This window comes from Eucyclogobius newberryi, unplaced genomic scaffold (genome assembly GCF_026437365.1).
Source record: "Eucyclogobius newberryi isolate DKJ021-1_F unplaced genomic scaffold, fEucNew1.0.hap1 SCAF_9, whole genome shotgun sequence".
In the NCBI taxonomy this organism is placed as follows: Eukaryota; Metazoa; Chordata; class Actinopteri; order Gobiiformes; family Gobiidae; genus Eucyclogobius; species Eucyclogobius newberryi.
The window spans coordinates 19,323,103-19,337,242 of record NW_027316532.1 but is presented as its reverse complement, the minus strand read 5'-3'; the positions used below and the strand labels follow the sequence as shown (position 1 = coordinate 19,337,242).

At 41.0% G+C, this 14,140-nt stretch overlaps 1 protein-coding gene across 1 annotated transcript in view; it reads left to right on the top strand.

Annotated features, from left to right (window-relative positions):
- The window catches only part of fam102bb (family with sequence similarity 102 member Bb), a 29,568-nt gene extending 15,676 nt beyond the window's left edge, over positions 1 to 13,892 (top strand). The window contains exons 6-11 of the mRNA XM_072438943.1: positions 1,256 to 1,347; positions 5,792 to 5,890; positions 9,855 to 10,083; positions 10,660 to 10,796; positions 12,497 to 12,566; positions 13,804 to 13,892. Coding sequence (XP_072295044.1) covers positions 1,256 to 1,347; positions 5,792 to 5,890; positions 9,855 to 10,083; positions 10,660 to 10,796; positions 12,497 to 12,566; positions 13,804 to 13,846 — 670 coding nt within the window. The 3' untranslated portion in view covers positions 13,847 to 13,892. The remainder of the gene's footprint in view (positions 1 to 1,255; positions 1,348 to 5,791; positions 5,891 to 9,854; positions 10,084 to 10,659; positions 10,797 to 12,496; positions 12,567 to 13,803) is intronic.
- The last annotated feature ends 248 nt before the right edge of the window (positions 13,893 to 14,140 follow it).

The window sequence follows — 14,140 nt, the reverse complement described above, 5'->3', positions numbered from 1 at the left end:
TCTAACCACCAGTGAAAGATGACCTCATAAAACCTGGCCCCTAGTCTTAAAACATTCACATTAAACTATTAAAATAATAATAATTAAGATAACCTAACTGTAATATTTATGTGTATAGTATGTAACCATGACGACACAATATTCTGCAAATTTACCATCAACTAGATCTGTCACAATAACAAGTGTGAGATGATGATGATGATGATGATGATGATGATGATGATGATGATGATGATGATGATGATGAAGATGATAAAACTAAATATATTGTAAATCCCATTACTTCAGTACTCTACATGTATATTTTGTCCTCTATTTGAATGCTGTGACTTCCATGGCGGCTCGACTAAAGGGAGTAAAAGCTTGTGTTAAACCCTCTGTCGACAGAAGGAGGTTTACTCCGAGGCTGATCATGACCCACAAATGATTCACCGCCGACAGCACAGTTATTTCTGCCAAAAACTGACTCATTTGATATAAATCCCCACACGCGGCGGCTCTGTGTGTTCTAAACGAGGTCGCCAGACAAAGTCCTCTTTATGCAACCACTTCCAGGTGGAATCTAACGAGTTTAACTTTGAATGTGGAAGTCTTGGTTTAGGTTTAGCTGTGGTTTAGCCCTGGTTTAGGTTTAGCTCTGGTTTGGTCCCGTTTTAGTCCCGGTCTAGCCCTGGTACTGGTTTGGTACTGGTTTGGTACTGGTTTAGCCCTGGTTTAGTCCTATTCTAGCCCTGGTTTAGTCCTGGTTTAGATCAAAGTCCAATTTAGTCCCTATTTTGATCATGGTAATTGTGAATTGGACTATACAGACTCTAAAACACACACACAGATACAGCAGCATAATCATGTCAATGAAGGACAAACTATTTCTGATATTTCAACCTTTATTTGGTCAAATGTAATTTTGATGTCTACATACAATAGAAATGCATTTGCATTCCTAAAATCTACCTTTTAGAATATTTGTATATTGTCTTAAATATACGTTTTTGTCATTATCCTTCACTCAAATGTCGAGGGTTGCCACATTTTCAGAGACAAACAAGTATATTTGTCATTAATAACTTCTTTCCAGTCACTTCATCAATTATTGTGAAAAAAATTCTAAAATATCAACTCCTATGTGACGTGTCGGTCTCAAAAAAAGCCGCTCAAAGTCACTATAAAGAAGCAAACATGGCAGCGTTTCCAGTATTGTGACGTTGATGAAAGTACTCAATACGCTCTTGGTAACGGTTTCCCTGTCGTGTCGCAGGCCGCCGTCCACAGCTACAGTCGTGGGTTTGCAGAGCGACGGGGAAAGTCTGCTCGAGGAACGGCGAGGAGGAGACTCTCAGAAATCCACTGGTGAGCGCGCTTAATGTTGTTGTGTTGTGAGTTGAATAAAGTTCTGTCCAACCCAGATCTGTTAGCTTAAACGGTTTGTGATGGGTTACATGTGATGACCACCATTTTCAACTACCTTGCCCACGACATGCTAACGTAAGCACACGGTTGTAACGAAGTGATGATTTATGGACTTCAAAAAATGGCACGGGAGAAGTTCAGATCTCTACATAGTCCTGGTTTTAGCCTTAGCTCTGGTTTAGTCCTGGTTTAGCTCTGGTTTAATCCTGTTTTAGCTCTGGTCTAGCCCTGGTCTAGTCCTGGTCTAGCCCTAGTTTAGTCCTGTTCTAGCTCTGGTTTAGACCTGGTTTAGTCCTGGTTTAGTCCTGTTCTAGCTCTGGTTTAGTCCTGTTCTAGCTCTGGTTTAGTCCTGTTCATTTGACGTGACAAATCAGGGTGATTTGAAACTAAGTGTTTTGTGAGGCTCAGAACCAAGAGAATGTTTAAATAGTATTAGAAACGAGCGTAAATGAAGATAAATACAACACCAGGTATATTTTTGATGAGGGAACAAGGTTGCTTTGAATTTAAAGCAGAATAGAGCTCCCCCTGCAGGTCCCTTGTGAAAATACATTGTCAGAGAACAGCCTTTTTTTTTTAAACTTTTCTAACCATTTTCTCTTTCTTTCCTTCTTTCTTTATCATAATAAGACAGTCTAATCACATACAAAAACATTTTACGTTGCCAAATATGAAAGGAGGAGAGTTGTCTTTAGGGCGACAACGGACACTTCAAACGCCCCAAAAATAAATATTCGAAGCGTCGAAGCGTCATGTGTTTACTGACAGACGATTGGCTGTGGACCTCGCAATCAAAAACACGCAGACAATTTAAAAATGACTGAATCTAAGATGAAGATAATTGCACTTTGAGAGGTTTTCAGTCCAGTAAAAGTGAATCATTTGCGGCATAGTATTTTAGTGTTCAATTAAAACTTTCTTGTCTAAAGTAAAATAAAATGGACATTTAAAAAATACCGCACTGGAGTATAAGTCGCACCAACCAAAAAATGCATAATAGAAGAAAAAAACATATACAAGTTGCACTGGAGTGTGAAATGTGGTTGCAAGTGTGAAAATAACAAATAATATCACATATAAGTCGCTCCGGAGGACAAGTATATAAGTATAAGTCGCATCCCGGCCAAAACAATGAAAAAAGGTGCAACTTATAGTCCGGAAAATACGGTACATAGCTGTACCCACTTGAGCTGCAACAAATAATTATTTTAGTAGTTTACTAGTTGTCAAATTGTTCTATTGTAAACTGAAACTTTTAATACATTTTCTACCAAATAAAGGTCAAAATACAGTGACTGATGGTAGAGAATAATTACAAATAAAGTGTATTATATTTGAAAATGTGAAATTGTTTATTCTTTTTTGACAATTTGATTCAACAATCCCACAGTCTTTGGTATAAAGGCTCTTTTCATGTGTGTTTTAGAGTCTGTATAATCCAAATAACAAGTACAATGACTAAAATGAGATTATTTATTTTATACTTGACTAGTCGGGATGAGTTTATTAATCTTCGCAGCCCTAAAATCCGCCCGTGCTAGTCTCAAACGTGCTGTTCAGCCTCGGTTGTATCCCATGTGCCGCTTGTTCATGTGTGAAGACGAAGCCCGAGCTCGTTCATGTATAATTTAAAGTCACTCTCTTAGATTAGCCACAATCTGCTGTGACCCTTGGGTTGTGAGAGGATAAAAATAGAGGCGTGTGCGAGTGCGATGGGGGCTGCGCCACGCTAAAGATGAGCGATGACAATCTGTGTTTGCTCTGCATGTGGGACACTTCTGACTCACACATGTCACAGCTCAAAGATGGTTTAAGATGGTTTTACCTTCTCATTTAGCCTCTCTAAAGATGACTCAAACATTTGTGTCATTTATTCTCCTGCAAACAAAGACATAAGTTTTACTGTGGAAGTTTTCTGCTCGTCTCAGCACCTTTTTCCTTCAATATAATGCATCTTTTAACAGAAATAATTGTACCGTATTTTCCGCACTTGGATTATAAGGCACACTGTTGTTTTTTGAGAAAATTAAAGGCTTTTAAGGGCGCTTTATAGTTCGTAATATACGGTAGTTTCTTTATTTTACCATGTGGTCTTGTACTAGTTCTGATATGAATCAAAACCATTCTAAAAAAATAATCAGGAAATGTCCAATTCTGTCCTATTTGTGTGATATTTTAACGACACTTTATTCAAATAGTATCTACTGGTGTTAAGTGTAGTTTTAGTATCAGTCTGCAGAGGAGGAAAGTAATTGTGTGCTTCAATATGGTACTTTAGTAAATTTTTTGTGTATCAGTACTTCAGTTGAGTAGTAACATTTCTGGCAACTTTATAGTCCTACTCGTTACTCTTTTAACTGTACTTTCTACTCCTTACAATATAAAAACAGACGCAAGTATCTGTACTTTCTACTCCTTACAATATAACAGACTCGTAATCTTTCTTTACATCCATGCTCTCCTTAACGCCAGCATGCTCCCGAGTGCCAGAAAAGTGCCTCATCTTTTACCACTTGAGTCAAATTAATTGTAATTTTATTTATTTAAAAAAAAAAATATTTACAGGGCCAATGTAGTCATACATAGTTACAAAACAAAGCTTGTAGCCGATGTGATGCATACAAAGTTTATAGCCAGCGCTAATTTTCAACTCCTGTCCCTGGTTGGACATTTAAATTAATTCATTATAAAGCACATTGATTTATTTTTTAATTAAGTATATTTCCGATGTGTACTTTTTTGCATATAATTTAAAAGTAGATTCAGAGTCATTTGTAATTGTAAGTCATTGTACTTTTACTTAAAGGTGGTATGGACGATTTTTTTCAGCAAATTTTTTATCATATTTCCTCGTGGCGTGGATAAATCGTTTGTCCTGCCACGTATCAATCATAAAACGCACCTACTGCTCACCTGCAGCTGCGTCAGGCTCGTCCTCACGTTTCCGCGTGCCTAAGCGCATGGATCTATCATAATATAGTTCCCTCAGTGTACGGGGCAAAATGAAGACGGAGAAAGACAGTTCGAGCTGACGCAGAAGTGGACAGAAATCTACGGGAGACGAGCGATGCGATGCGCTCCGTTGCGCTAATAAACAAACGCACGTGTGTGTTGTATTGGTCCGCACGGGGGAGTGCGCATGCGCACTTTCGCCTGCGTTCTCAAATCGCCGAAAAATCGTCCATACCGCCTTTAAGTGCACGTCAGTATTTTTGCCACTTGTCAAACTGTATCTGGGTTTCAATTTTAAGGCGCAACACTTGGATTTGGAAAATAATATTCTCAGCAGCTGGACGACCTTGATGTCTTGTTAGTATTCGTTCGTACTTTTATCACGATGACTGACGGCGTCGCTCAGGACGAGCTGCAGCCGCGTGCGACGGTGCAAACACGACTTCCTCCTTTCACAGTCATTTCCAGCCACATTTGAGCGACTTTGTGGTGACAGCTTTTGTTGTGTTTGTCACGTCCCTTTTGTTCACCATCTGTTGCTATGGAGACGACATCAACCAACTCCAACTCCACGCATTTGTTTCCCCCGCGACGTTCTGTTCTTATGACGACGATTATGCAAACGGTGGCATATTAGGTGCACGTTGTAACTTTTCGGGCGGTATCGATGTGCGCGGCAAAAATCCGTGTGTTGTCAGATTATTCTAGTGTCATGTCAAAACGGTTACGTCCGATGTGAGTATTGTATTTTTGTGAATATTGAGTATAAGTCACACCAGCCAAAAAATGCATAATGGAGAAGAAAAAAACATATATAAGTTGCACTGGAGTATGAAATGCGGATGCAAGTGTGAAAATAACAAATAATATCGCATGAGTCGCTCCAGAGTATAAGTATAAGTCGCACCCGGGCCAAAACTATGAAAAAAGACTTATCCGGTAAATACGGTAATCTGATTTCTTTCTGATTGTTCACACTGTGTGCAGGTCTTGACAAACAAAATATAAAAAAACTAATGTGGAAAAGACAGAAATGAAAGAGAAAATGTAAAAAAAATTAAGACCTTGTATTGCCTTGTTACCCAAAAAAATCCATTGATTAAGGATTCCTCCACACAAATACATCTGGAGTCACATGTAGCTTCATTTACAGTTTGATGAATCCTGGATAGAAAGTCCTCTCCCCTCCGAGCGTGAAAAACACTCCGTTCTGAATCTCCTCCATAACTGACATTTTCTCCATCTCTTGACGTGGCTCTGAGAATCTTCTGTGCGTTTTTTAAGTCCATAAATCATCTCCAGACTCGTCCTGTACACGTCTCCCGACTAATCACTCACCCGTACAACTGTGGCTTGTTTAAAGGCCAATAACGGCACAAATAATGCATAATATTTGTCCTTTAACGCGCGTGTTTTTGTTTCGATTGCGCAGAAAGTCGAGAGGGGAAATGTCCGGTCGTGTCCGACGACTTGGGAGGATGCGGTCACTCTCGGACGTCCAGCTACGCCAGTCAACAGTCCAAAGTCTCAGGTAAATCTGCTAGTTTTGTGTCATATTGTTAAGAGTTGTGCCTTTTTTATTTTACATCTGTTCATGACGTAAACAAACAATGAATTATTACAACTACAGATGAGTCTGAAATCATTTTGGTGGTTCAATTTTAACCGTAGGCACTTCATTGTGAATCATTTGTGACTTTTTATCATTTTTCTGAACTACAATGACATTTGAGCTGTAGACTTTTGAATAAATAACTTGTGTGACTCATTATAGACACATTCTGCTGCCTTTTCATCGCAGCCCACGCTTTAACGCTTCTGTACATTTGAACGTTTATATCTGATGTAAACGTTCTATTCAATGAGGCAGTGAAATAAAAATAAATAAAAAAAAGTGATGGTTTTGTTGTTGTTGTTGTTGTTTTATGGCGGTTGGCATCCGAGTGTTGCATTACCGCCAGACTTTATTCCTCAGACTTTTCGGAAAGTGATGGTTTTTTATTTTTATTTTATTTACCTTTTATCATCTCCTGCTTTGTCGTCCTCTTCGTCCTCCTCTTCTTTGTTCCCCTCTTCTTCGTCCTCTTCTTCATCCTCTTCAACCCCTGCTTTGTCCTCTTCTTTGTCCTCTTCTTCGTCCCCTTCATCGTTCTCTTCTTCGTCCCCTTCATCGTTCTCTTCTTCGTCCCCTTCATCGTTCTCTTCTTCGTCCCCTTCATTGTTCTCTTCTTCGTCCCCTTCATCGTTCTCTTCTTCGTCCCCTTCATTGTTCTCTTCTTCGTCCCCTTCATCGTTCTCTTCTTTGTCCTCTTCCTCGTCCTCTTCTTTGTCGTTTTAGATACTGTGCATCCGGATAGTGTTCAGTATTGTTTTGTTACAACCTTATTTCAAGTCGGATTAAATTAATTATCTGCTTCAAAATTCTAATGAAAACGTGAAAGAAGGTTGTTTGAATTCTTTTGTAAATTTAGTAGAAATAAAATAAAATATAGCCGCAAGCGGCAATGATCGGCCCTCGCCACGCCGCCGCCACACCGCCGCCACGCCGCAAGAGGAGGGGGCGCTAACGCGCCCCAATTGTCCTTTTATCACGCCTACTGCTGAATCTGTGACGCTGTCACATGTTCTCCCCTTTGTTTTACCATCAAAAAGCAATTTTATTTTGAATTCTTGGCAAAATGTGCGGCTTTGCCGCACAGACACCGTGACTCTTTGAATGAAAATGTGGATAACTTTTGATGGTCCTGAAGATGAGTCTCACCAAATTTCAGGTTAATAGGGCTGACGCCCTGGGAGGAGTTTGTGAAAGTCTAAAGTGTAAACATGTTCTGGCCCCATTGGAATAACATGGGAGGTTTCGGTCATCGTTACGGCAACGCCATAACAATTATGACATGGGTCTCATTGACTTTTTTGATGGGGATGCTAAAATTGAGTTGTGTCAAATTTCATATAATTTCGCAAAACTAAACATTTAACCTCCATATAAAATCTGTAGGGGGCGCTGTGGCGCCAAATGAATTTATTTCACTTCAAGTAGGTTTAGGGCAAAGAGTTTAACAACTGATTCTAATTTGACGCAATTCGGACTTTATCTGCGCAAACGGCAGAAATTTTAAATATGGGAGATTTCTGAAATTTTTGTTACAGTTTGCGGCTTCGCCGCACAGAGACCGTGAGAGGTATCAATGTAATTTGGATAACTTTTGATGTCCCACTCCTCAGTAGCATTTTCACCAAATTTCAGCTTTTTAGGGCCAACGCCCTGGGAGGAGTTCGTAAAAGTACGACGTTTGGAAAGACTCCGAAGTCATGTTTAGCCATTTTTGAAGCAATATGGCCGACATTTGGTTCGGGGGACGGCGTTGCCGTAATAATATTTTTTACTTCTCTTGTCACCATCTACCTCTGCGCCAAATTTCATGATTCTACGATCAGATTTTTTTTGGGTCATTTCCCATCTCTCAATGCATTTTTGGTACATTTGGTGGCGCTGACGCGCCAATTTTTTTTATTTTAGAAAAGGGAAATAGCCAGAATGTAGAGAGGCACGATTTTTAGAGGTGTGCAAATTTTTGTGACTTTTCGTCAATGTTCACTGGGTGAAAAATAGGGGGGTTGGTCCCGAGAAGAAGAAGAAGAAAGAAAGAAAGAAAGAAAGAAAGAATAATATTCCGATGCTAAAACAATGTTTCCCATTTTTCAAATATCATAAACTATACATTTTCGGAAAGCGCTCGCGCTTTCCTACCTCATGGTGTGGGTCCCTGGTCACTGACGGGTACTTTCGATAATTTTGAGTGGGCTCCGCCCACTTTGTGTTTTTGGCCCTCTATACAGTAATAATGTTCAATTTTTGCATTACATGCTTATATGCACGGAACATGCAAGAGATGGGGAACGTATTCGTGAGCTACTTAGCGCAAATGAGTGCTTTATATGGGGATGACGACCGCAATGTAAAGTGCTCGTTTAGTGCGAACTTTTGCACGGGCTTCGCCCGTTTACAACGGTAATGTTCCATTTTCCTACAACTAATTAGTATGCACGGGGCGTGCATGAGTGGAGGAGTGCGTTAGTGAGTGTTTGGAAGTGGGCGAGCGCTTCGCGCTCGATTTCGTGCGCACTACGTGCGCACTTTCGCAGCCGTGCTTCGCACGGCCTTACGAGATTAATAGGCCTCTCGCCAGCTTGTGGCGCTCGGGCCTAATAAATATAACCACAAGTATTCTTAATAAAGCTGTTAATAGAAACTGTTTTATTTGAAAAAAACATTCTTAAAGGTGGCCAATGCTTCTTCCCTTTTTGAGTTCTGTTTTGAACGTGTCCTATCATGAAAATAAAGACTTTTTAGACAAGTATTACGAGTCTTTCTAAGCGGCTCTTGAAGATGCAGCGATGTGGAAGTGTTCTGCTGAAAGGGCCACAGTGAAAGCACGTACCATCGAGCCGAGGTTTTCTAATCGAGGCTCGGGTTTCCGTTCGTGTCGGATCAGATGACGGTAATCAAAGATGGAAGCGAGATGCAGCCGTTCTCTCACTTCAACACGAGACATCTACTTTGGCACTAAATGATATTAAAATGAAAGCGTGTGAAGGCCTTTTAACCACTCGTATACGGTTGTTGAAAGGGCCATTTGTTCTTAAAGAAAATTAGGCAATAAAAAGCACTTTATTTTGATGCTGTTTGACTTATTGTTCTTTTATCAGACGAGCTGCTTTGTCATTGAAGCACTAAAGGCCCAGAACTCTATGAATATTGTATGAAGGATATTCACATTCGTCAAGTATTTATGAGTGAAAGCATGTCACGCAAAAGGATTATTGGATTAGAATGGGGCCTCATGTTACACAAACACATACAGGATATTATCTGTTCTTTTAAGATGTGGTTTTAAATGCACTCTTAAATGACAGATCAGAAGAAGAGTAACAGTTTAAGAGTTTACAGATCAGATCCTCGTCACGATGTAAACTAAAGATGAAACGCTAATCTAAACCCTCCCACTGTGTGAACAGAACAGCCGCATTCTAAAGGCCGCTTCTGTTCTGTTCATTTGCTCTGATGCATTTTCAGTGCGAGCGTTTGCATTAGCATTTGCTTTAGCATTAGCCTCCAAACATCACAACTGATTTGGTCACACCAGAGGCTGTGGTCTTCTTCATCCTCTTCTTCTTCGTCGTCCTCCTTTTTGTCCTCCTCTTCGTCCTCTTTGTATTCTTCTTCGTGGTGGGACCAGCAGGAGGCCGGTCCTTGACTTGTATCCAAGTGTTTCATTACCACCACCTTCTGTAGTCGTACGTCTTTATTCTTCCAGACATCACATTTGATCGCAGTAGAACATTATATTTTTGATCTTTTTTAACACCACTGAGGTATCTTTTAAGTTTAACAACACCCAGTCCTGGTAATGGCTCACTTATTGCAGCCCCACAAGTCTAGAAATGACTCGTCTTGTGCAGTGTCTCATCCCCGTGTGGTTTGTCCCTCGCAGGCTACAGTACGGGCCACTCGCGCTCCTCCAGCATGACCGAGTTCAGCCACCGCAGGAACCACTCCGTCGGCAGCACGTCCACGGGGATCGGCAGCATCCCGGAGCCCAGCGACGAGAAGGAGTCAAGGACATGCCCGGTCCTACCAGAGCACCCCAACACGCCGTCGCCCAGCAGCGCCGCCAGCTCCTCCCCCGTCCGGAGCGCGTCGTCGTGCGAGCGCCTCAACAGGTCAGACCGCAGCTGAATACGGTCCAATGTAACTTAACTGTCCACAGAGGTCGCTTTGCTCTGGAAGTTCCGTAGCATGGCATTAAACCCTTCTAGCTCGTCGCTTCTTTCTGCTTTAGTTCATTGCGGGCCACGTAGCTTCATCAGCTCCTTAATTCTAATGTACTGTATTTCCGCACTATAAGGCGCAGTCAATGAATGGTCTGTTTCCAATAATTGTTCATATATAAAGCGCATTAAGCGAAACAAAACCTGTACCACACAACTTATATGTTTTTTTTCTTCACTATGATGCATTTTTTGGCTGGTGCAACTTAGTCCGGAAAATACGGTATGTGTTATTAAAAATATCCTGTATAGGCCTTTATAGGTTTGAATATAGGCCAATCTGAGGTCTCACTAACTTACTGTGTAGGCCATTTTATTGATCTATAATGCAGCAGAATAGAGGGCATTTTCCAAAATTCTCCGCCCTACTTTTGGATATTGGCTGCTCATGTTTGCGCTAGAGCGTCATGATTTTCTTGTTAGTGTTGTTTTGACTTTCCTCAGAGTAAATCTTTGTGATGTCCACAGACACCCCGTGAAGCAGGACTCCATGGAGTCTCAGTTGAAGCGAATGGACGACACTCGGGTCGACGCCGACGACGTGGTGGAGAAAATCCTCCAGAGTCAAGACTTCACCCCGAGTTTACTGGACTCCAGCGCCGAGGGTGAGCGTACATTTGTACAACCGTTGTGAAGAGAGACACCATGATTGTTCAGTTAATCATGAACAAAAACATCTTTAATAATTCACTTTCATTCACACTAATTACTGCAGCTCTACTAGGGCTGGGTATTGTCTTGTACCCAGACTTTTAGATAGGATCTGAAAACACCCCGTGTACTGGGGCCGACTGGGCGAAAAAACGAGTAGCTTCGGCATTCTCCGGACCACGGCTCGGCAGCCAATCAGAGCCAAGCACACAAATTTCGTCGACCAATCAGCGTGCAACATGCAAATTTTCACTTGTAAACAGTAAACTGTAATGGTGGACTATTGTCAAACGCTTCCCAAACGATTTAATGATGATGATCCCTTTTTTTCTAAGATTTATTAATAAAATGGCCGTCCCTGCACTCGAAAATAACCGTCCACATTTTAAAAATACGGGAAGACGGGACTATATCTAAAAGCCTGGTTATACCTCATGATTCAATACAAATCCGATACAGAGAACTTTATACGATATGCGTCCTGATTCACGATATCCCTTAAAATTTATAAAAAAATATGTTTTGATTAAGTAGAATGACAAAATGCTTTAGAATCTCATGTTCACACTCAATATTATAACACAACTGTCCCATGATGAAGTCACATGTTCAGCTCCTCAGACTCCGCCTCGTTTCAGCTGTCTGGAGGTTCAGAAATGTAACTCTGCTATTTCTCATGACTTTGTTGTTTTTAGCATAACACGATACACATCTCTGTATCAATACACGTTTTGCCAAGAAGTCCATCACGATATATCGCCATATGCTCACAGTAAAAAGACCTCTACAAACTCTTCTGAAAGACTTGTGATTCGTCTTGTATTAGTTTTACCAGTTCATTTGCCGTTTTCTCTCAAACTTTGTGTTTAAAATGAGTTTTGAGCCCAGACTTAAACATCCAAATGTAATCACAATGATCGCCAGAAGAATCACAATTACACGTTCTTCCAAATCGCTCAGCTCTGGGGTTGGTTGCCGTGTCGAGGTTCTTTCTGTACAAAACGTCTCCTCAAACTCACTGTACTGTATTGTTTTGTACTGTGCTGTAATGTACTGTACTCTACTGTACTGTGCCGCTGAGTGTCCCCTCGGCGTTGTCCGGTCTCGTGTTTCCCTGAGTCACGCTGCACTTTGGAGGGCACAGTTTTCCCTCCTCAAGGTCTCCACGGCTCAGAGTCTGACCAACCACGTCGCTGTCAATACACACGAGTATTTTTAGATCTCCTAGCAACTGGCTCCGTATGACAAGCTCTGCAGTCAAGCCAATGTGACTGTGTTCCCCCCGTTGCGTGCAGAAATAGAAATATTCCACGTAGAGCTGGGAGACGCGTCGAGGAATTCATAATATCGCAATTGTTGTTTTGGATTCACGCAAACATTTGAAGGCAATAGTCTGTTATGAAAAGTGTTAAAAATGACCTCTCCAAAACAAGGGTACAAGTGGATTTCTGATCATGACAATTATTAGTAAATTGTTCCTTGTTTTCGGTTTACTTTGTAATATAGAAATGGATTGAAAACAAATAAATTAAACCGATATTTGTAATTGTGTTACATGACGTCACTTTTGTTGAATGTTAAATCTTCAAGCGTGTCATTGTCGGGTTACCGAGCGATGACACACACATGTAAAATAACGCTGTGTGTGTTCCAGAGGAGGGTCTGCGTCTGTTTGTGGGCCCGGGAGGTAGCACCGCCCTGGGGAGTCACCACCTGCCCACACGGTCAGTACACCCCGCGCACGGCCCCGCACAGCTGGACTTGTATTTGCTTGATTTATGCTCGTTTCAGTAATTCTGCTTGCGAGGTTGTCTTCTATGGTCTTTCTCTGAGCCTCACAAAAACACTTGGTTTAAATTTTTCCAGATTTTTGACGTCAAGGGTAGAAATCCAAGTCTCCTATGCTGTCCATAACTCCTTGTTCTGAGCATTTCTTCCGTCAAATTACGTTCATTACTGCATGCTTAATTTAACATGGCTATTCCCTCTGCTTCCAGTAGTTATACTGCTTAGACAAATCCTGATGGAGGATTGCCCCTTTTACATCTTATATACTTACATACAATAACATACATATACTTACATTAAAGTTCTAAAACATGAGATGCCAAAGCAAAGAGCCTGTTTAAAGGCCAATGACAACACAAATGTGCATAATGTGTTCTTTAATAAGTGACTTTATGTTTACACAAATAATATAGATAACAAATTATATTATATCAAAGAAAATACAATTTGTTTAAATTTTAATAAATTTTTGCCTGTGCCATGGATGATTCATTTCCTACCGCTTGTTCCAGGGGCTGCGGTTGACTAGAGCCCGTCCCTGTGCCTGGGATTATGACTCAGCAATATGGGCAAATATTGGTTATTTGACCCAACGAGGCAAATTTTGGCTTTTGAAACTATTCCGTACCATGCCTTGTAAATAAAAGAAAGATTCACCTTTGTAATGATTATGTACAAGATGCCAATTGAAGAACAGCTGCTGCAGTGAAGAGTAAGTAATAAAAGAATGTCCGCGTACAACTTCTAGTTGAGCTTGAAAATACAAAGCAAAGTGATTGAATGTGTGACCTTCCAGGCTTTCAAAACGACTTATAAAAGCAATGTTCTTTCAGGGCTGTGGGAGGAAATTGTATGAAAGTAAAAGTGAACATTGATGTCTCACGTATAAATGTGTAATAAACTTAAACCAAAAGTATCTTCCATATGATGCAAAACTAAACCACAAATTGTTAAACTAGAAGATGTTTTTAGCTCCTTTTATTGATTTATTATTTATCGTATTCACACTTCTTAATTATCTGCTCAAAAAATGATATTTAAGTCACATAAACCCTCGAAGAAATGATATTCTGCTTATTTATTGGTGAATTAAAGATGCATAAAAGGTTGAATAAGCATCAGAAATATGTGGGAGGGGAAACATATTTGATCATTCTTTGACTCTCTTCTCAGGGTTGGAGCTGGAGCGTACGAACAAGTCGTCATGAAGCGCTGAACCCGGAACCCGGCTTGTTTCGTCTGTGAAGCGCCGATACAGCGCCCGCGCCCGTGTCACAAAACCGCGGCTGGATCGACGTGACGCGGCTCTGTCATCTCCAAAAAACGAAACAAGCCGTAACTATTCACTCCCAAAAACTGTCAGAGAAGGATTTTGTGAATGCGGCTGGAGCGAGCTGAAGCGGAAGGACTTAACGCCATGTTTTCGATACATTCCTCGTCGATATAAGCTGCTGCTGCTGCTGCTGCTGCTGCTGCTGCTGCTGCTGCTGCTGCTGCTGCTGCTGCTGCT